General features: G+C 37.1%; 3 protein-coding genes across 13 annotated transcripts; 1 reads left to right on the top strand and 2 right to left on the bottom strand.

Annotated features, from left to right (window-relative positions):
* Window positions 1–97: 97 nt before the first annotated feature.
* On the top strand, window positions 98–1,518 carry gfzf (GST-containing FLYWCH zinc-finger protein). 4 transcript variants are annotated; one of them, XM_069134025.1, is made up of 6 exons: window positions 98–185; window positions 290–439; window positions 520–578; window positions 677–818; window positions 898–1,015; window positions 1,097–1,518. In XM_069134025.1, exons 2-6 carry the CDS (start codon window positions 305–307, stop codon window positions 1,333–1,335), a joined length of 693 nt encoding a protein of 230 aa, XP_068990126.1. In that variant the 5' UTR covers window positions 98–185; window positions 290–304; the 3' UTR covers window positions 1,336–1,518. The 4 variants fall into 4 exon arrangements, with proteins under 4 accessions (XP_068990126.1, XP_068990098.1, XP_068990128.1 ...); XM_069133997.1 differs by having other exon boundaries at window positions 104–185; window positions 266–439; XM_069134027.1 differs by having other exon boundaries at window positions 112–185; window positions 321–439.
* Window positions 1,519–1,842: 324 nt separating this feature from the next.
* On the bottom strand, window positions 1,843–13,609 carry LOC124216832 (solute carrier family 35 member F3). Of its 5 annotated transcripts, none has more exons than XM_046621883.2 (12): window positions 13,044–13,609; window positions 12,835–12,974; window positions 12,376–12,553; window positions 12,080–12,255; window positions 11,802–11,951; window positions 11,336–11,686; window positions 11,141–11,269; window positions 10,833–11,022; window positions 10,537–10,626; window positions 10,313–10,442; window positions 5,474–5,503; window positions 1,843–2,611 (listed from the first exon to the last, which is right to left on the bottom strand). In XM_046621883.2, exons 3-12 carry the CDS (start codon window positions 12,515–12,517, stop codon window positions 2,497–2,499), a joined length of 1,503 nt encoding a protein of 500 aa, XP_046477839.1. In that variant the 5' UTR covers window positions 12,518–12,553; window positions 12,835–12,974; window positions 13,044–13,609; the 3' UTR covers window positions 1,843–2,496. The 5 variants fall into 5 exon arrangements, with proteins under 5 accessions (XP_046477839.1, XP_046477831.1, XP_046477847.1 ...); XM_046621875.2 differs by lacking the exon at window positions 5,474–5,503 and adding an exon at window positions 3,731–4,014; XM_046621897.2 differs by lacking the exon at window positions 1,843–2,611 and adding an exon at window positions 4,035–4,179.
* Window positions 13,610–13,718: 109 nt separating this feature from the next.
* Window positions 13,719–21,115, bottom strand: put (activin A receptor type 2 punt). 4 transcript variants are annotated; one of them, XM_046621930.2, is made up of 9 exons: window positions 20,603–21,115; window positions 19,966–20,168; window positions 19,692–19,872; window positions 19,375–19,514; window positions 18,912–19,291; window positions 18,613–18,808; window positions 18,139–18,276; window positions 17,907–18,038; window positions 13,719–17,821 (listed from the first exon to the last, which is right to left on the bottom strand). In XM_046621930.2, the coding sequence occupies exons 1-9, from the start codon at window positions 20,646–20,648 to the stop codon at window positions 17,636–17,638; spliced, it is 1,602 nt and encodes a 533-aa protein (XP_046477886.1). In that variant the 5' UTR covers window positions 20,649–21,115; the 3' UTR covers window positions 13,719–17,635. The 4 variants fall into 4 exon arrangements, with proteins under 4 accessions (XP_046477886.1, XP_046477894.1, XP_046477904.1 ...); XM_046621938.2 differs by having other exon boundaries at window positions 18,622–18,808; window positions 20,603–21,104; XM_046621948.2 differs by having other exon boundaries at window positions 19,966–20,156; window positions 20,603–21,104.
* Window positions 21,116–21,829: the final 714 nt, after the last annotated feature.

Genomic DNA, 21,829 nt, shown 5'->3' with positions numbered 1-21,829 from the left:
GCAAGGAGTATGCATTCAATTCTTTCTGATTGTTGTTGACCTCAATTCACAATCAGTGAAGAGAACTATATATCAAGTGAAGTGAAAGTTGTTAGGAGACGTGTTACTCTTATACACCCAGACGACGCTAGTGAAGCTAGTATCACAGATTGCAAGCGGAGTTGGCATACATTCTACAATATTTCGTGAGTATTTTATCTGGATAAAAACATTGCTGAACATCTCTGGATAAAAATAATCGAGTGAAATTTTTCTTGATTACCAGAGTAATATCAGTGTTTGACTTTAGCTTCGTAATCAAAATATGAAGTTGTATTCAGTTTCGGATGGGCCACCGTCTCTTGCTTGCAGACAAGCTCTGAAAGCATTGAAGATTGATTACGAATTGGTCAATGTAGATTTTGGACGAGGTGAACACATGACGGCTGATTTTGAAAAAGTATATATATAACATTCTCATATTACCAAATTTTTTCATACTGTTTATTAAGAAACAGGTTTATTTTCTGGTCTGTACAGTTGAATCCTCAAAAGGAAATACCAGTGTTAATAGACGAAGATCTCACAATTGGAGAAAGGTACATACATGCATATTATTACCAATCTTGAAATAACTATCCGGTTCTGTGACAACTGATATAACCAGTGGATATCATTTCGATCACTTCATTTTTAGCAACGCAATTTTGCAATACCTTGCTGACAAATACGATGGTAGCGGAACATTTTATCCAAAAGATCCTGCAGCACGCGCAATCGTGAATCACAGGCTCTGCTTCAACCTATCTACATATTATCGTTATATTTCCGAATACGTAGTAGGTTTTCACAACTTATCTAACATCGCATTCAGGTTTCAATTTGTGAATTCAAGAAATACAGCATTTTTTACTTCAGATGGCACCGATATTCTTTGCGTACGAGCGGACACCTCTTGGATTAAAAAAGATGAATATCGGCTTGAGTACCTTTGACACATACCTGAAACGTTCAAAGACAACTTATGCCGCTGGAAGTGAGTAATTCGACACATATACCTATGTATGCACTCCATGGTGGATGGAGAATCAACATTGAAGAGGATATCCTTTTACAGATACCTTGACAATCGCCGACTTTCCCCTTGTAACAGCGACAATGTGTTTGGAGGCAATCGGATATTCTTTATCTACATGGTCTTTCGTCGAAAGTTGGTACAACAACTATAAAACAAAACATCAAGACTTGTGGGATATTGTCGAAGGTGGAATGCAGGAGATCAGCTATTTTGAAAAGCATCCTCCTGATCTGTCACATATGGATCATCCTATACATCCGGTTCGCAGACAAAAATGAGTTTACTCCGGCGACAGCACTTGGGCAATATCATTTTGCCACAATTAATTTTACTTAATGTTTATCTATCTGTTCATTGAATTCGTATCTCACAGTCTTCTGTTCTTTATAACGACAGAAATGTCCACAGAGAACAACTTATTATTCTAAGATACTGGTGAATAAATAAATTGATAGAAACGAAGTATGAGATACGAAATAAAATTTACACAATCCAAGAAAGTCATTTCCATGCACTTCTTATCGATTGATTTTCCAGTTTTACTGTATTATTCAGCTATTGTATATCTTTTCACTGGGCTGATATTGCCTCGGCATGTATATAATGGCACAGCATTACGTAACATTATAGAACTATAAGATTTAAGAAACAGACCACTACTACTAGTACGTCCTGAAAGAGAAGAAGGGATGTTCAAACAAGTATGCGAATCTAATACTTTGTGTTATAAAGTTTGTGAATGTAGTATCTGCCACATCGTTAATTGAAATCACGTGGTCATTGAAAACTTAAAAACAATCATATTTATTGCCTGACATATTACTGGTAATAATTCTTTACTCTTCACTGGGAATTTTCTAACTAGCCTCATAATTTATTGTAACAATGTAACACTTTTTTCTTTACATTGGCAAGATAATTTCACGAATATCATAAATGTCTAATGAGATCACCTTGCTTGCTCCGTTACTTATGGTAATTGACGTATATTTCGAACAGGTGAGGCTGTTTTCTGTACTCATATCGAGAGTTTTATCAACATAAGAATTCGAAAATCTATTGTACAAATATAATACAAGGGTATGCCAAGAAAGACAAGTGTCTATATACTCATATTCATTAATTTCGAAGGTGATTTGGTTTAACCCCACTATTTTTTCTTCTCGTTAATAAAAACGATTATTTTTCAAACACTGAACTCACTGCGTAACAACTAATTATTGGATACTTAAGTTAAACCCGTGAAACTGAAGTTATGAAATTTCATCAGGTTTCATTTTTATAGGAAAAACGATATTTCATTGAAACCAGTTTAGTGGTTCTCTAATAGATCAAACCATTATGAACCTTGATATTCCGAGTGTGTGATAATTAACAACTGGATCTTGTGAAACCCTGAAAGTCATCTGATAATAAGCATAAACGGTCCTGTAGGTTGGTCACCGAACCCTCCCGGAAGGCGATCGTAAATGTGATTTTATGTATCCAGTTCGGTAGTCGACTACGTCACGTGATGTACCGCCTGGCAATCCGTGCCTGTGTCTCCTGCTCCATCTGAAAACACGTTTCTCCTTTAGTCGAGTAATTTTTTTTTATTTACATATTTACTCATTGCCAGCATGCAAGCCGTCGTACATTTTCAATGAAGATATTCGACTTTTATCAAATCTATACTATGTGCTAGCACACGCAGAATATATTATTCACTAAACATATAAGTATAGTACCAACCAATTGTAAATTACGCTGAGCCGTTCAACGGACATCACGATGCATCATTCCATAATTATAGCACATTCAGAATGATAGAAGAAACAACTAGTAAAATAGTATTGGCTACAATTTACAGGTTTTAACGTCTAAGATCAGCTTCTTACACTTTGGGTAAAAATGTGTATACGAATACATGTGAGCCAGGTATACTAAATCTCTCATGACTCATAGTTGTTGAAATGTAATTCATATGAATCATATATTTTCATTATAAATTATTCGGCAGTTCAAAAACTCGAACAATTAATAGATAGTGGAAATCAAACAGATTTGTTTCAAACAAGTACTGGAAACATACATAAATATACTTTCCTGGCTAGTGAATGGTCTCAGATGGAGCGAATTGTCTAACTACTATTAACAATGTGAATATTTTTCCCCCAAGCCATGTATTTTATCAAACGTAAGGTAGAACTAAATGTACAGAGGTACAAAGTACTATACTGCTTCACACTCTTTGCTCAACTTGATTTTTAGATCAGAACTTCTGATATTTAATGCAACATTAAGGTATGGTATAGAGAACCAAAAATTCCTGCCACATCAAAATAACACACCTATAAACGTAATAAACAGCTGTGTGCAACGCTACATACATTGAATATGTTTGTTAAAAAATCAGCATTCTACGAATAGAACCGTCGCATTGTGGACTTATTATTACCATTCCAGAATTTGTGCAACACAATGTCGGTTTAGGCAATTGGCTCTGTTCATTAAGATGTTGCAAAGTAACAAGAGATCTTGTTGATTATTACATGAAAATCCATCCTCTAATCTTACTCTACACGCTGGAAGAGACGAGCCAAGTACAGTTTCCCTTCGCTGTTTATTAGCCAAGAACTGGATGCGCAATACGCGCAAGCTACTACAGCAGCCGGTAAATTATGAAAGGCGTACCTTGTTGGACTTGAGGGACGATGAGCGAGCGATGATGGTTGTTGGTAGTGGTTGAAATTGAGGTAGGGACTCGGCGCGAAGGTTCAGAGGACGAAGAAGTGTTGATATTATGATGATAGGTCAAGTTAGTACTATTTGCGGATGGGAGTGGAAGAAGGGTTTGTCCATCACCCTGAGTAGAGGACACCCCGTAGTTCCGTCTGAATTGCCGTTGCTGGATCGATTGTCTTCGGCTTCTATTCATCGCGCTTCTGCCACCCCCATGATGCTGCGAACTTGTCGTACTGCATCAACCCCATTGAATGTTTTGTTTCAAATTTACATACCTAATTCACGTATTACTTTATCTCTATGTTATGTCATATCAATACTTTTTATTTTCACTCAGCCGAGCCTCTTTTCCCTTGAAATCTGCAATTCTTTCTGGTCTGACCTTATTTTTCTATCCCCTGTAAAACTAATAGACTACACTTATAGTTGGACATGTGTTTAATCTAAAATTTGTGATTTGCCTGACGATTGTCAGACACGTATTTAAATGAACCTTGCATTTTTGATGAATAATGCAATTTTCGTTTCATTTGTCAACCATGTATGCACTTTGATAATTCTTCAAAGAGTCTGAGACTTGGTGAGATTTTCCCCATATTCATAATATATTTATTCAGACATTGAGCAATAAAATTGAATATCAATATATAAACATATATGTACCTGTCTTCCTAATAAACATACATATATTTCGCAAAGATTATTGGTTTTTAAGAAAAAAAGCAAGTCAAAATATCTGTGGAGTTATAGATGCGGAAAGTAATGGAGAACACAGAGTTATTGCCTTTATGGCAAAATAGTTTTAATCGTGGCTGCATCTGTAGAACACTGTGATATTTGTATCTCAGGACAGCATAGTTCACAATGGAAATACTTGTTTCATAACCAGTATACAGATGAGATATGCAGATAGAATGAAAAGTAAAGAAGTAAAGAAAACACAAAAGTGACAAGCATGCTTCCAAATGGAATGTATGAAAAAACGCGGACACAGTTTGAAGCAGTGTGCATTTGAGAGTAGCGGAATCAGCATAAACTAGAAACACCATGCACCCACCAATATTAGACTCTTTTTATTGTTTGCACATACAGATAATTCACCAATAAAATGGCAAGCAGTAATAAAAACTGCACTCCATATTTTACACGGAATAAATTTTGTTGTCAACAAGTGATGTGTTGTAAATCATCAGTCTAGCAATAAATTCAGGATAGGAATTATGGACGTATCAATAGATCTAATAATCACATACATATATTCAATTATACACATTACTTACTATTGACTAGTGTCTGAATCTTCAAGCCCTATAATTTTGCGTGTAATTCTCTGGAATTTTAAAATGAATTTACTATTCGCTGACTAAATCCTCCACGACTCTCTATGTTTATCATGATATTACTGATTTAAATATTTTATTGAAATACTCGTTAAAGTATTTGAAAAATAATAGTATCTGCTTGTATAATTTCTACTGCATCCATTTCATAATTTTAGGAAATGCAGGAACTGTGAAAAGATTCAACGGATTTCAAGTTATGGTGGAAAAAAAAATTTAAACACATGTTCACAACAAAAATCCACGAATATTCAGCTACTCAATTATCTCTTTTTTACGCGGCCTATTTTAGAGGTGAATTTTCAGTGTCACTGGCAAACAATACAGGTATGTAGGCGATATTTCTTCTTACCTTGCATTGTGACTCATCGCGATTATGTTTCTGTAACAGCATATAATGGATCCTGATTGTTGGGAAGCGAGTGATGAAGTGTCAAAATTGATTCACATATAATAATAAGCAGCAGAGTCAGAGTTATCAAGATTAACTCTAAAACTCAAGAAGATCTGACCAACGCCTGATGGCGACTGATTTAATTAAATTGATTGAGTTTTGAATTTGGAAAATCCCATTAAAATCAGTGAATGTAATTATATGCATTAGTAAATTGTGATCTTATGATGGTTGGATACAGGAATTAAAAGATAGATGCTCGCGTCTATCTTATAAAGGTAATATTACGAATTCGATCAACGAGTGTAGGTATTCAATCCAAAGTGCGATCCTGAGGGGCCAAATTGTGTCGGAACGAATTGTTTCGACCTTAATGCGAATGAATATTAACATTCTACTATGCTAGTCCAATTCTCATAGTAGAATAGGTATTGTTACAAAGGGTGAAATCACCCGTTTTGCCCCCTCTTTAATGATCTAGTAGTCAGCATAGATAAAAGACGTTTATAAACCTCTTATGTCTTTAAAAAGAATAAGGTTGCTGCGCCAACCGATATTATTGTAAAAACAGTCTTGTTTCAGACTTTAAACAAGAAACACGTATATTGCATTAAAAGCATTTATCACGATATTTTTGTTCACGCCTTTGATTTGATAATAAGTAAACTCGCGGATCCATATTTTATTAACGTAACGCCTAAATCGTTACAATTGGTGTCAGAAGCGGGATCTTGAGTTCTTATTAATTGAATCAACTCAGTGCGCGAACTTTAATTATGAGTAGCAGTCGTTTGACGCGCTCACGAAGAAGAGAAAGTAGCGGAGAAGAACCTTTTGTTATGGAGAATCCGCGGGTCCCTGAAACAATTCCATCGCCTTCAGTGGACCCTCTTCCAATTCTTTCGACAATCTCTCAAATTGATCTGCTGAAGATCATGTCTCAACAGCAAGAGGCTGCTGAGCGCCAACAACAGCAACTTCTTCAGCTGCTTCTTGATCAACAAGAGCAGCGAAAAAGAGAACAAGAACAACAGTTGGAACAGCGAAAAAGAGAACAAGAACAACAGTTGGAACAGCGAAAAAGAGAACAAGAACAACAGTTGGAACAGCGAAGAAGAGAACAGGAACAACAGCTGGAACAGCGCAGGCTTGATAGAGAAGCACAAGAACGATCCGAAACTAGTCTACACGAACTGTTCCGGACGACTGTGGCAGCTCTTCAGGCTGTTCATCAGGTGAATGGCTCAGGAGAACCGGCTGTCACCCCACGAGGTTCCAGAGTCGTTACGCCGCTTCCCTCTCCTGTTTCTTCTCCTGTTCCCGTTCCCGCTGTTCGACAGGTCCAACATCCAGGACAGTTCCAGGATGTACGAGACTCAAGGTCTGTGCCTTTTACTAGGGGAGTAGTTGAATCCCCAATTGGTAGAGTAACGGTTAATAATGAGGTTGGCTTTTCCGAGCCTTTGCCTCAAGCTCGACCTCGATGTTCTCATTTTAATCAATTAAATAATTCAAGATTTCCTGAGGTTGCTTCTCAGATTAATGAGAAACCTCTTTATCCTTTGAAACCGCCAATTTTTGACGGAAAAATACCATGGGCAGATTATGAACGCCAGTTTAATACAATTGCTAAACATAATCAGTGGGACTCCGCCATGAGGGCCCACAGTCTTGCCTCCTGTCTTCGAACGCCGGCTTTGAATGTTTTAACGGCGTTGTCTGAGGAAGAAATCTCTGATTATGAAAAACTTAGTTCTGCATTAAAGTTGAGGTATGGAAATGACCACTTAACGAAACTGTACACGGCACAGTTACAGACAAGAAGACAAGGACGAGACGAAGACCTCGCGTCTCTTAGTCAGGACATTGAACGGCTTTCTCGTATAGCTTTGCCGGATCACGAGCCGTCTCGTAATTTATTAGCAACGCAAGCTTTTTTGAATGCGATTAATGATCCAGAGATTAAAATGGCCGTTGGAACGTCAGGCCTCACTTCTCTGCGGGAGGCAACAGCCAAAGCCCTCGAGGTGGAGGCAATGAGAAAGCAATATTTTGGGCTGAACAAGCTTCGTCGGATTGAGGTGTCCGAAAACACCTCAGAAAGACGAAGCTTTGAACACTCGGAGGAATCAAAACCTCAAAATTATAGAAATAAAAATAATAACAAGTATTATAATCGTGTAAATCGTGGTTCTCTTCAGAATCACAGTAACAAACACGAAATTAGAGGCGCAGTTATGACAGATCAAAATGTAGTAACGTGTTTATTTTGTCATAAAATAGGACATGATGCTAATCATTGCTTTTTACTTAAAAAGAATAGTAGAGAAATGATACAAAACTCGCATTCAGACTCCTATAATTGGCGAAGAAGAGATAAAGAGGTTGGGGAAGAAAATCCTCAATCCTCAAACTAACTCTTCTTCTGAGGCTGGTTTGAGGAACTAGTTTCAGACGTTTTTATATAAAATTATCATTGGAGTTAACCTCTTTCTTTGAATTATTTTGGTTATGCGTGACAGGCATTCCCAACCTATTTTATTGCCTGTCAGGGAAATGATGCTCGTCGAAGGTTAGGTAAATTTTCGCGACTTCAAGTCTCATTTATTGATGAAAAATTTCGATCTTCTCATTCGCTCGTCTGAGCTCAGAGTAGATTTGATTGTTCATTTGCGAGTTTCCCCAGAAACTTCTTCCGTTCTCGTGAGGAGGAATCGAGCATTTCTTTAGAGCTACTCAGAACTATTCATGAGGTTCATGAGGATTGGCTAGTAAATCAAACCTTTTCTTCTTTATCAGCTGCCGTTTTGGTTATAATTGTAGAAACTACAGCCAACCAAGTTTTTCTAAAACCTTTTTCTTCAGAATCGAGTTTTTGTGTCGGATAGGCTTTGGTTTATTAATGTGAAAAGAGCCACGATTATTTTTCGAGGTCGATGAGCGATTGCTTGATTTTCACATTTTATTAACCTTAAGTGTCAGTTTTTGTGAGTACTTTTTCAGGTTACTTGACACAGCCTTTTCCCATCCAATCTTTCCCCGATTCCTGAGGATGACTGGTGGTCTTATTTTGAAGAAGAATGCAGAAATAATTCAGATAAGATCGTTTCTTTTCTTTTGAATACATATTCAATTTATTTTATTCAAGTATTCTCCCAAATTCACTTAGTGAATTTGAATTGTTATACCATCACTCACATTTGTCCTTCCAAAACTCTAGGGTGAACTATTCCTAAAGAAGTCACCCCACGATTTCCTTATTTCATATGAAGAGAAGTCTGTTTTCGTCTTATTTGGCCCTGGAATTGTCGGTTCCCGTTTCGATGTTTTCATCCGAACCTGTTTCGGAGGGATCCTTCATGAAGAAAATCGAATTTCTTCCCGACATCAATCTGGGCCGTTGCGGATAACTTTGAATTCATGAAGCCACATAACACTTAATAACACTAACCTTTATAAAACATGGCACATAAATTTTTGAGATTATTTAACGCTCAACTATCTGCTCAAGGTTTTCTGTGGTTTACCTTGAGACTGTGGGCAAATGCCAGATAGTAAAAAAGGGAGTTCTTAAATTTTAGAGCCACAGCTCCAACTCACCTTTGAGCACTGACTACTAGAATACTTTTATAATTGTTTTATCTTTGCCGAGTCGGGACGACTCTTTTCCTCGGGGGGGAGTAGTGTTACAAAGGGTGAAATCACCCGTTTTGCCCCCTCTTTAATGATCTAGTAGTCAGCATAGATAAAAGACGTTTATAAACCTCTTATGTCTTTAAAAAGAATAAGGTTGCTGCGCCAACCGATATTATTGTAAAAACAGTCTTGTTTCAGACTTTAAACAAGAAACACGTATATTGCATTAAAAGCATTTATCACGATATTTTTGTTCACGCCTTTGATTTGATAATAAGTAAACTCGCGGATCCATATTTTATTAACGTAACGCCTAAATCGTTACAGTATGATAGGCTTGGCGATGAGTCATTCGTGTAAGAAAATTCGACCAAGTATATTACACTATGTGATTCTTACACTGTACGGTCATGTTGCACGGCAGTTACGTAACAGTTGGCAATGAATAATCTGTGGAGAAATTCCTCGATTGTGTGTTATATTTTGAGTGAGCCTAAACCTAAGCAGCCCGATCCTGATCCTGCTAAGATGAGACAATCACAATTGGAACAAGCAACGGTCGAGTGTGGACACAAACATCTAATATATATAATATACTATTCTATCGTGAAAATAAATTAACGTGTTTAATACAATTTACTAAGAAATACCCCCTATCTTAAATGCTGAGTTGCTACTTTTTCACCTATTGTTTTGCTTGCAAAAACATACAATGACGAGAAGTTAAGTGACATCTGTAACTCATCTTGCGCTTCTACTACAGCAGTGACATAACTTGACCTAAACAAATGTCTCGTGTATTTGTTGAAATCGCATAAAGAAATTAAAGACTTAATGTTACTCTGATGTACATCAACGGCGAACGTAGGTACACTTGTGGGATTATTGAGACTTGAGAATAATATGTTTTCTATTTATAGTGAAGATCAAAGGCACAAACTGTGAATATAGTGAATTTTTCAAGCAGAACCTACTGTAGTATAACTATGCTCTTTCTATTTGGTGCACAGTATGATATGAATGAAAAAAATTTAAATTATATTTACAAGAGTAGGTTAAAGGGACACGAATCCTAAAGAACTGAAAACTATAATGGAAATCAAGTAGAACTAAAGTGCATTCTACAATCCTGAGGAGTAAAAAAGAATTCAAAGTACATACCGTAGTAATCGCGTGATGTAATCCGGCCAATTGTCGGGGAACATCACAAGAAAGAACCCAACTGCTATCAATATTATCCCTGCCAACTTCATGCCAACAAAGTGAGCGCCATAAAGGACTACATCGAGAGCTGTAACAAATGCCACAATTCTATATGCTCGGTGCTCACATGGGTGCATACCGACAGACCTACAAGAATCGTTAAAGTCGCATCATCATCCTACCTGCAGACACAGGTACAGCGGTGATTAATCCCAAAGTTATGAAAAGATCGTAAGTCAAGGCAATGCTGAAGTTCCCCAACATGTTGGCAACTGTGTAAGCGGAGTACAAAAATTATTCCATGTAGAGTTCCTACACAACATGAAATATTAACTAAAGCCAATAACGGGCTAGTGAGTTCCAGGTGATTTCAGAGCCACAAGCACGAAATATGAGTTAGCGCACATCGGCACTTTGCTTTCTTGACGTGCATTCACTATTATGAATTATTGAAATAAAGTAATATCGTGTAACAAACCCAAATGAAGAATACTGGCTGAAAGCAAAGCTGGCCAAGGGAGGCGATTCCATTGTACACTTTCGACGCCCGAGAAATACAAAGCGAGACAAATTGGCCACAGTAAAGCAGCATTGCACAGCCCAACCAATGAAAAGAAAAGGGAAACCTGACCGAATGTGGTTTCGCCTATTACCTTTTTAAATAATACCTGCAACCAGATTCGAATTATTTTCACATCGTGTTATATTGTTGGGAAAAATTTTTGAACAATAATTGAACACAAATTTGGCATAATGCAATCCCACACTAGAAGTATCGTAACTTACTTTGTAAACTGCAGAACCAGCAGCAGCGGAAACGGCAAGTACAACACCACCAAGAGTTGGACTACCTGAGATACCATCCATATATGCAAGTAATGCAATTCCTGTGTCACACAAAATGACTGCTACTATCTGTAATTCAAAGCACTCAATCGATGTTATGCTAAAATCAGTTACGAATCAGTTTATTTGTCTTACCCGAACGCCAACAAACTGTTCATGAAGAATAACCCAGGAGAGAAGGTAAACACAGCAAACATTAGTTGCAAAAAGAGCCATAACATCTGTTGCTAGTAATATCCTTAGCGAATGAATGTACATGTAATTTGTCACTACCCATAGACCACAAAAAAGACTGCATCGAGTCAAGAAGCGTCCACCTGTGAACCCTTTGTCACGAAAACCTCGAAGACTTTCTGCGACAATCTCCGAAGGATTTGAGCATTTTGTCCTTGCTACTCGGCACAGAAAGTATACCGGGAAGTACAGGACTGCCCAGTTCGTGCAGAACCATGTCGTGAAAAATGGTGCATTGTAGGAAAGAGTTAGCTGTAAGTAATATACACACTTAATCAAATCACATTTGCAAGGCAACTTATTTCATTGAAATCTCATTACTCAATTTTCATGTGTGCTATGTACCCCTTCCGAGATACATACTTACATGCTGATGATGAAGTCCAGAGATATTGGAAGGTATTGATGCTTCTTGAACAACTGTCTCTGGTTTTTTGAAGTATAAATATTTCATACAATGGGTTGCCCCAACCCAGCTAGCCGTTATGCAAATCGTTACACACACTCCAAAGTAAATCTACAAATTGAAATGTGATGACTGTTACGGACTCCTAATATGTATAGATTATACATATAATCAAATAGTGACAGAACAAAGTTTGCTCGGCATACTAACTGCAGATTTCGTACTAAGAAAATGTTCACCTTCTTTGCCGATTCGGCACAACAAGAAGCATAACACGTTGATAAAGAATTTGAAGAACTTCCTGGAGCATATGACTGTTGACTTTGCCCTCCTCCACCTGGATCATTTGTAGATCTACAAGCAATCGAAATTTCGCTGCATCCTCCGCTCGCGCTACAGGCTTGTTGTTCGCATCCTGAAAATTGATATCCAACATTATATATGTGTGTGTGAAATGTATATATATAATTCTGGCGCAAGCTTAATATGTAAGTCCATATTTGAGAGTGATTCCTTAGAGGTTGGTAGTTATTACCTGAAGATGTTTCCAGTATAACTTGCACGGGACTAGCATAAGGGCCATTGTTCTGTTGTTCCTCATTCAAGACGATGCTTGGAGTACGCGATCTTCGGGGATGAAATATTGTTGGGACTTCGCTGACTCCGCCACTACCCATCGTTCACGGCTTCCTTAACTCATTACCCATAGAGTACTGTACACACACGAAAGAAGAAAATCATATGGCACTGCTAATGTACTTACAATCGTCACAGTGTAATTATTCATTGATCCAATCACTCTATTCCAATAAGACTGTCGAAACGCAAAATCCCAAAGAAGAGTGATGGTTGCCTAATGCTAGGCGTTCTTGTCTTGCAATTAACTAGGAGTGGTACTTAGTTTATTTAATTAGCAGCACATATTTGATACGTCATTATCTCTAGAGAAAATCATATTCAATCATTTTACTTTTTTAACACAAAAAAAGTTTACCGTTTTTCGTAGGCAGACGGGTTTTTTAATTGAAACGGCGAATGGCAACGTAGATTTCTCGAAAACGTGGATATTTATTTTCTGTCGCATCGAACTTAGTTTACATAAATTGTTGTCAATATGAAATCTTGTGTTATACTCTGCTAGAAAACATTAAGAACTTATAGGGTAGGCAAAGCAGCGAGTATAGTCAGAACTTGTATACATACGTATAAAATGTAGCGTATTTTCGGCTGACTGTAGCGAAATATGCCTTTTCGAACAGGTATGCAGTATCACACGACGTAGTAGTCATGCGTTGTGATATGTAAAAAAATATCACCCCGGATTATGTCGCATTGGGGAAACAGTAGTTAATTACTATGTTTACTTCAAATAACGTGTTCGGAAACGAAAAATAACAATGTCAAGTAGAGACTCCACGAATGGGATAAATAGCCGACGGCAGCAACACCCTCACCCTCTCGCAGTGCCATTGATTGCAATTTGTAAGGCAAGGTCCGCCAACCGTTCTTCACTTTCACCCTTACTGTGCGTCGGCGCAAAATATTTTTATTCGATTCGTTGCTGGCCTATTTTCCCCCTTTTTCTTGTGTACCGATAATACGTGTAAGCATCACATGAGCTGCAACGTACCGTCGGCCACACGAGAGAAGTGTTGAACCAATCAAGAGAAAATATGATCTGTTCGTAAGGCTACAAGACAGATACCGTCGAAACATCCCTTTAGTAAATTAAATTAAATAGAACATTTTGCACAGCGAATACTGCTGTATTATGCGTACAACGTATTTATTAGCATGCGGTATTCATAGCATACAATAACATAACGCACGTACATAAACGTATATTATGTACTTACATGATAAGGTAAGATTCCAGGATTTGCGATAAGCGTATGTCTTGATATTTTTTATTATTTCAATACGTAAATAATAAAACACGTAAGTTGTAGTAAATTTTTACAGAAAGAAAATGATAAAGTTTACGGGTAAATATGTAGTTTACACTCCTTTCAAACAGAATGTTCTCATAATAAAGTATTAATTATACAAATGAGGTTTAGAAATTACAAGCTATCATTTAACAATAATTCATAGATTTCACACATTCTTATCGTCTGGGTAGATGATCTAAAAATGTTACAGACAAAACATTACAACTGACGGTGTCTCGAAACCGAGTGATAATGAACCTGAAATACAGTACAGTTAGTAATTCTCGTCAAACGATTAGCGTGAAGCTGTAGTTCAAGAAAAAAAAGATGCCAAAGTTAAATAAAATTTTTTAAACAGACAAGCATTGTGCAAGCATCCAAAAATCTGTATCAAAGTTTTACCACTTTGTAGCTCTATCACAGATCACCATCTTGAAAATTAACGACGTCGACGTATTTTTGAAACGCTATTATGCAAATTATCAAGTGTAATCCCCACTATACATTTTCTTATTTTCAGAACATGTCGGGGAAAAAAAAAAAGATCAAGTAGTAATCTGCCGAAGCTACCTTGTACATATAGGAACATTCCATTTCTTCAGTTTACACGCTACTTATTGAGATAAATAAAAATTATTTTATCATATGCCTACATGCTAATTCATTTTATATATATTTACAATAGTCTATATGCACTGGGGTGCATATATTTTCTGACCATGGTCTTTGTTATGATACAGCCTACATATAGTAATAGATGCATTCAGGATTTTTATTAAAAACAATTATAAAATTAACCGCCTAAAATGTAACTCAAATGTATTTCTACATAGGTAGTTACACAAACGGTACTAAAAAGCAGGCAGCGGAGGTACTTGCCAACCGCTAGATCTCTAATTTCCCATGAAATTTTTGTATAGTGAGAAAATTTTTCGTTTTCTTAGCTGCCAATATTCTTGTTTAAAAGTACTTAAACTCTCGTTAGGACATATCACAAAATTCGGAAACCCAATGTCCATACTTTAATCGTTAATTAAATGTATATCAAGACTCCTGACCCGGCCCAAATCCACTTCAGGAGTTTTGGTACTTCCGAGTAGGACTAGTGGTAATTTCCACATTCGCGCCTCATGGATACCAACTCATTGAGTGCGAGAGTAATGTTAATCGAGCAGATAATTGCAGAATACTTTAATTTCCCTGTGTGTCTCTCATTGCCTGTTGCCCATGATAACTGGAAGCACCTTGTAAGCATTGGCAGTCTCTATATGCCTGCAGTAAACGCTTGACTATTAGGATCAGGAGTTGATGCAATATTGAGAATGTATGCTTTTTAGTACAGTCAAAGTACTACGTTTGTTTACATTTAGGTACTCAATTATTTATGAGATTGAAGTTTGTAACGTTATCACAAGAAAATACGAACAAGCAATTCATCTACTTTAACTATTGAATGTTTCAGGGATGAGAATAAGGTAGGCAAATTACTCATCAAATTACAAATTGTATGCCAATTTTTTTTTTTCCATCCTTCGTACCTTCAATGGTTGCAGTTGCGAAATTTGTCTTCTATATATTTGTTGCACTGCAGTTAGGAACTACAATCTCATGATTATTCGTTATATTTAACTAGTTACTTACAATTTTATACTGTAAGGTAAAATATACCTGTATCCGCAAGTGCCAATGGTTATTAAACAGTTCATATATTAACATGATTACAATAATAATGAATGTACAATGATGAATTACTAGACAGGTATTGTATGTTTTTTGACCAGTGCTGACAAAGTACTGGTAATTGACAAGACTATCTGTGGTTTCTAATAGAATAGATATAACTGAGAGGCTATTTTCTTGACAAATAAATCTGTCTCTACATGCTTGCACAGTAATAGATGCTGACTGCATTTCCTGAATAATTGAGAAATGATTGAATGTAAATGTAGGAATCCAGCTCAATTCGACCACCCTCTAGCCATCAACACCTTCGATTTATTTGTTCTTTTGGAAATTTTCTTTTACCACGTGATTAGTACCTCCCTCGTTTTAATTCACAATCTTTCGGGAGCCCGTTCCGGAGGTGTAAGCTGCGCAAAGTTTTTTTAATTCTTGAAATCCAAGAGTTATCAATCGACGATATCTGGAGATGCAAAAGTTGTGTCAACAAAAAGAAGGTCTTTGTTGGGTTAGCACTGAAACCGAAAGTTTGGGAACAAAATTTCAAGATTTTTACATCACGTTTTAGTTGGCGAGAATTGATTTAAAATGGATTGAGTATGAATTCAATGATGATCTTATTTTTGATTGATATCACTTTTCAATGGCAAGATATCATTGGAAAAAAACATCGAAGGGATGAAGTCTGCGGGGTGGCTGGATTGAGCTGGGTCCCCACAAGCACAAATGAATAGCTTATAAGTTTGAGCGCAACAATTTTGCAAGACTAATCGAGAACGTGCTAATATTCTTTGAGTAGCTTCACTTTTCTATAGTTAGTACATACTATATAAGGTAATTATTGATACCGGGACTTATTCAAAATATCAAATCATACACACGCACACGCACATAAAGCAGAACACACAGACTCGCCCACCCACTCACACACATGAAACGCACGCATACCGTGCTACACTGTTGAAAAACCAGTCATATTTGAATAAACTTTTGAACGTAAAAATTTTCAAGTAGTGCCAAAGACACTCACTTAAAATATGCTCTAAACAGAGAAACAAGTGCCTCGAAGTTATTCAAAAACTCCAGCTCAAAACCACTGTACAAGCTTGAAAATCATGAATTCGAAATATTTATGAATTGGTTCACGTTTTTGCACCATCTAATTTCAAGTCCGGCGAACAATGATCATCAACCATGACATTTTCTTTTTCTAATCTTAAACGCCAAGAAGCAAACAATTTCACTTCAATCTACAAATTACTCCATACTAAAATTATATATTGTAGTGAGTACCAAAGAATTATAATAGAAGAAGATAAGAGACAAGACTTTAAAAACAGTTTTAATAGTTATTTGTATATTTTGGAAGATTCAGTTTATTCGAATAAAAGAAAGGTACTTGCATCTTTCTATGTACTCCGCTCAATGTTGCAATATTCGATTTATTAGGATTAATTGCTGCCAATGCGAGCTGAATATTTTTTGTACCACTGTTTCATTTCCGTAAATTTATTAAGATATGTGTTGCAACAGTTAACAAGGTCCGCTTTAATGTTTCAGATTTCACTAACAACGATGAAGTGAATAGGTGGTATTCTACAGGTAATAATTGAGAACCGAAATGAATCCATACAGAATTATAGGGGAGAGAATGAATCATTCTACTTGAAGAGTAGCAAACTTATTACTGTTCAAATTAACAAGATTTATCCCAAACATACGTTTGCCCGTGCTTTTTTCATAAACCCATGGTACGATTCATTGAAGGGCATTTGGGCCAGCAGACTCGTTTTGAGTAGTCAACTTTTAACGTGTACACAACTACTTATTTGTTTCCATATCTATTCGACTGTCATCGGTTTTAAATAATTTGTCATACATTCAATTTGCACAAGCACCACAAATTGAATGAATCTTGGACAGTATGTGGCCATTGGGAAACAAATACGACATTTTAATCACAGTTTGGAACTGGCTGATGTCGAGTAGGTATATTGTTCCAACTCTATCGAGTCGTGCTATATTAACGATTGCAAAGTCGTGTCTCAAATGTTTATAGCTGCCAAATATTAAATAAAAATTGACCTCATGATTACGATTGCTTCATATTGGCACGTAAAGCAATATATGGAACAGGAAGTGGTGTTGTGCTGTGCAGCTACAGCTAATATACATACAAATTAACTACATACTAGATTCCTTGGTGGTAAGAGACTCATTATTGTGGTCCATGCGTATCAAAGTAGATGAGTTAAGATGTAACATTCTGCCTAATGTAACAACTCTCTCCATAACACACGATGCCGACAATCGAGCTTCAGCATCATGATCCCAACACTCTTCCATTGTGTCACAGAGTGATAAAAGACCCTAGGGATTGCCAACCAAAAAGAAAAGTAATAATGAGTAAATAATGAAAGCTGATAGGGAAATTTGATGTAGTCGGGATATTTACCGGGTGCTTTCGCCAAGTTTCTAATATGAGAGGGCGTTCCTTCTTAACAACAACGCTCTCCTGCATGTCTTCTAATGTTGGGTGAAGGCCAACTTCCTCCTCAAAAGGAAGTCTGTATTCTCCAATGGGACCCTGTTGTAAACAAGATGATAACTTAATATTTTTTTGATAATTGCCAGAATTATAAGTGGGAAAACGAATTAATGGAGAAGTAATTCCAAAGAATGCTTACATCTTGGACAGTACATCTTGATGCTAATTCCCACAGCACCAATCCGCAAGCATACATGTCGATCCGCAAAAACGAATCACGGGTAAAGTTAATTGCACCTTCCAGTACCTCAGGAGCCATATAACGTCTGGTACCAACCTATGGTGTATACACATTGATACAGGTATGTATGTTTGTTTTGTGAATAAAATTTGGCTGTGTTGTAGAGTCTAGTTTTGAACACAAGGTTGAAGCTTATAATGTTAACGGGAGACAAGAAGGCATGAAAATTTTTATGTGACAACGTTCGTATTGTCAATGCAGTAAGCCCTCGACCATGGGTGAAAGATCGCATATACTTGTTTTGCAACTTACCCTTACATACAAATTTAGAAATTTCCGAATAATAATATTCAAGAAATGTTTCGTAGTGTTAAGCAAACGCACTTGAACCTTGTTTCTAAGTTGTATAAGTAAATAGCATAAAATTCATACTATCTCTACCTGTCCGTGCGTATCACCGCATGGCTTCCCAGGATGAAAGATTAAAGCTAACCCAAAGTCAGCTATACAGGCACTCATGTCAGCTTTAAGGAGAACATTTTTCGATTTAAAATCACGATGCGCGACTGCTGGCTTGTATCCATCAGCTTTATTTGCTGGTATTTCCTCGTGCAGATGCATTAGGCCCCTAAGTAAAGTGAATATTCATAACCAGACTTTGATGGTATCAAATTAAAGATACGGCTCAAATTGTTATCAGAGTTTAAATAATTTATCATCTATTCTCCTACCTTGCCATAGACTCCGCAATTTTGCACATTTCAGGCCATGTGACAACATTAGCCTTAAGGAAGTCACATAGCGATCCTTTCTCATGGTACGCAGTTATTAACCAAAACTCAGCTTGAAGGTTGTCCCCTCGCTTTTCAACTCCTATATAGCGTAATATGTCTTCATGATCCATATGCGCCAGTTTAAATATTTCTTGCTCTGACTGCCAAGATTGCTTATCTTGGATGGGAAAAACTTTGACAGCAACAACATCGTTTTTCAGCTGTGCTTTCCACACAGCCCCAAAACGACCGCGAGCTTTGATTTCTAAAAGTTGAATTGGCCGGAGACCCAAATTTGGGGAAGGTTGCGGTAATGGAAGAGGCTCTAATGTCGGTACCTAAGCATTGGATTATCAATAAACGTATAGCAAAACCCATTATTTTGATAAATTTGCAGTCCAAACAGGTATAAAAAATTTACCTCGTTGAAGTAGGCTAGCTTACGTTGTCGATAAAACCAGTGTAAGCTGAGCAGGATGAAAGCAAGTAATAACATCGGAATGGAGACCGACACAACAATAGTAATGTAATGCTGTTGATCGTTCGGAACTGGTTTACGTTCTATGAAAAATAGTTTAATGTAATAACAAATTATACAGACGTGTAAAAATATTAAAATATTCTATTTAAAATTTTTTTCTACCATAGTATTGTCTAAACCCCTTCTGCCCAACGCTCCTCAAAGGCCAAACAGTATTTTACATCATGTGTTTCATAAATTTAAAAAAATTCACTCACCTCCTTCTGGGTGATTATCATCGGTCTGTGGAGGTGATTGCGTAGGATCCCATGTATAATTTTGATTACACATGTTTCCATCGCAGCAGCAAAAAAACAATTTTATCCGCTCTTTTCGTTCGTTTCTTTTTTCAATACATTCCAATTTGTCATAGCAATCCGGGTTATCTAAGAAGCATCCCTGTTAAGTAACACGAATACGTGATATTAGATAAGGTGTTTTTACGTTCAATCAGGTAAACTCCAGACATAGAGATGTAAAACATATAAGAACCTTCATTCTAATATTAGTCTGCCCAGTGGTACTATTTCTTTCCCAAAGCACATAGCAGTGATGACGTGTGTTAGATTCTTGGGGAATACATTCTTCTTGTTTAAAACAGTTTTTTTGCTGGTCGACACACATAGACTCATTGTAAAACTCGCAGTACGTTACTCCCTTAATATCATGGGCAAATGATGTGCCTGTAAACATAACTAAATTGGATCAAATCTTTTTTCATTCAAGACAAGTCTTGCAGAATTTTATGAAAAGTGATCTTGTAAATATTCGCCCGACGTTTAAAGACAGAGGAAAAAATATAGACCATCAGATGTAGGTGCCAACTAGTGGAGTTAAATTGCTGCGGAAGCAGTATAGAAAAAAACCATTTGTCGCCAGCTAGGTATGTATGTGTAGGTGGAATAGTGTTTTCATGATACAACTCATTGATCAGAGAGTCAAACAGAAATTGTATTCTGACATTCGAAAAAATGAATTTTCCAATCGATGGAGGGATATCGGCGTTGAATCAACAAATTTGGGGAAACACGATACATCCAAATGTGTAATCGACGAAGTTTGTGAACAGGTAACTCGCGACTGTTACGAAAGAATTTCGATATGTGTACATATAATATTTGGAATGTACCTAGTAACCCCAGGAGGCACGGTAGTATCATCAAATACGAAGGCATTGTAACAGGATCACAGAAGCATAACAGTAATTTTGCGGCTATTAGCTGTTAAGAAATTTGTAGTAATTCACTCGGCGACACATTTCTCTCACTCAACAAGCCGCGCACAACACAGCCTCATGTCATTCACTTATCCACCGAGAGCATACAAATTCTACTGGCACAGAACTTCGTGGATTCTTGAACTCGATGCCTTATTCACAATCAGTTACAGTGTGTAATTATACGTATACGATCGTTAATGCGCATCTGTAGTGTTGTGACGAAGTTGCTGAGAAATTAATAACGATGGAATATCCTTGTAGCTATTATAAAAATAAACGCCAAATACACGTGAGTGACAATAGACGACCAGCACTACATGACGCCGTAAATTCCAATTTCCAAGGTTAGAAAGTCTGCACCACCGGACTTCGAATGATATATCCACGGATATATCAATGGTTTTTACTTCGTGGTTTTGACTGCAAAGACTCGAGTGTTTATGTCGCTTGACCAGAGTTCTTCCCTAACTCCAATCGGGATGGGATGAGTGAGTGAAAGGGCGAATAAATAAATAACACGATTTCGCGGGAAAGATAAGATGCCTACTTCGGCATAAGTACCCTCAAGGGGTTTAGGGGAAAGCCGAAGCAAGTCAAATGTTTATTAACTGCAAATCATATTATCATAATACAGAATAATACGGTCGCTGGTTGCGTTCCTTGTCAGCTAGATTGAATGATCATTCAATAATCTTAAGCCAACTCATCAAAAACTCATAAGAAGTTATTTAGATGTAGTTTTATTGTATTTATTTCTCTACAAGCACATTCTGCACGTAATGTTGCTAACCTGCCCAGCCTCTGTCCTCTATTTTAACTCGCTGCCAACCTGACAACTGTTGTCTTACATGGTGACAACCTACAGCGTCTCCCTAGACCACGGTCTTTACATACCACTGATATATATATACACTATTATCAGTGGAGGGACTATGAATACGGGTGTAACTAACTCGCGCTGCGCCCTCACCGGCGAAGCGAACGTACGTAACAGACGCTTCGAGTCTCAGCCCGCGAACTTCTGGCGCGAACAATAAGTACGTAATTTGAATCACTATAACGTTGAACTATGGTTGAACTGATTGTAATGTGAAATAAGGAAGTAAATCTGTGTTGTGACCTTTTTTTCACCTTATA

The sequence above is a fragment of the Neodiprion pinetum genome, chromosome 1 (assembly GCF_021155775.2).
Source record: "Neodiprion pinetum isolate iyNeoPine1 chromosome 1, iyNeoPine1.2, whole genome shotgun sequence".
Lineage (NCBI taxonomy): Eukaryota > Metazoa > Arthropoda > Insecta > Hymenoptera > Diprionidae > Neodiprion > Neodiprion pinetum.
This window is presented reverse-complemented; position numbering and strand designations above follow the sequence as displayed.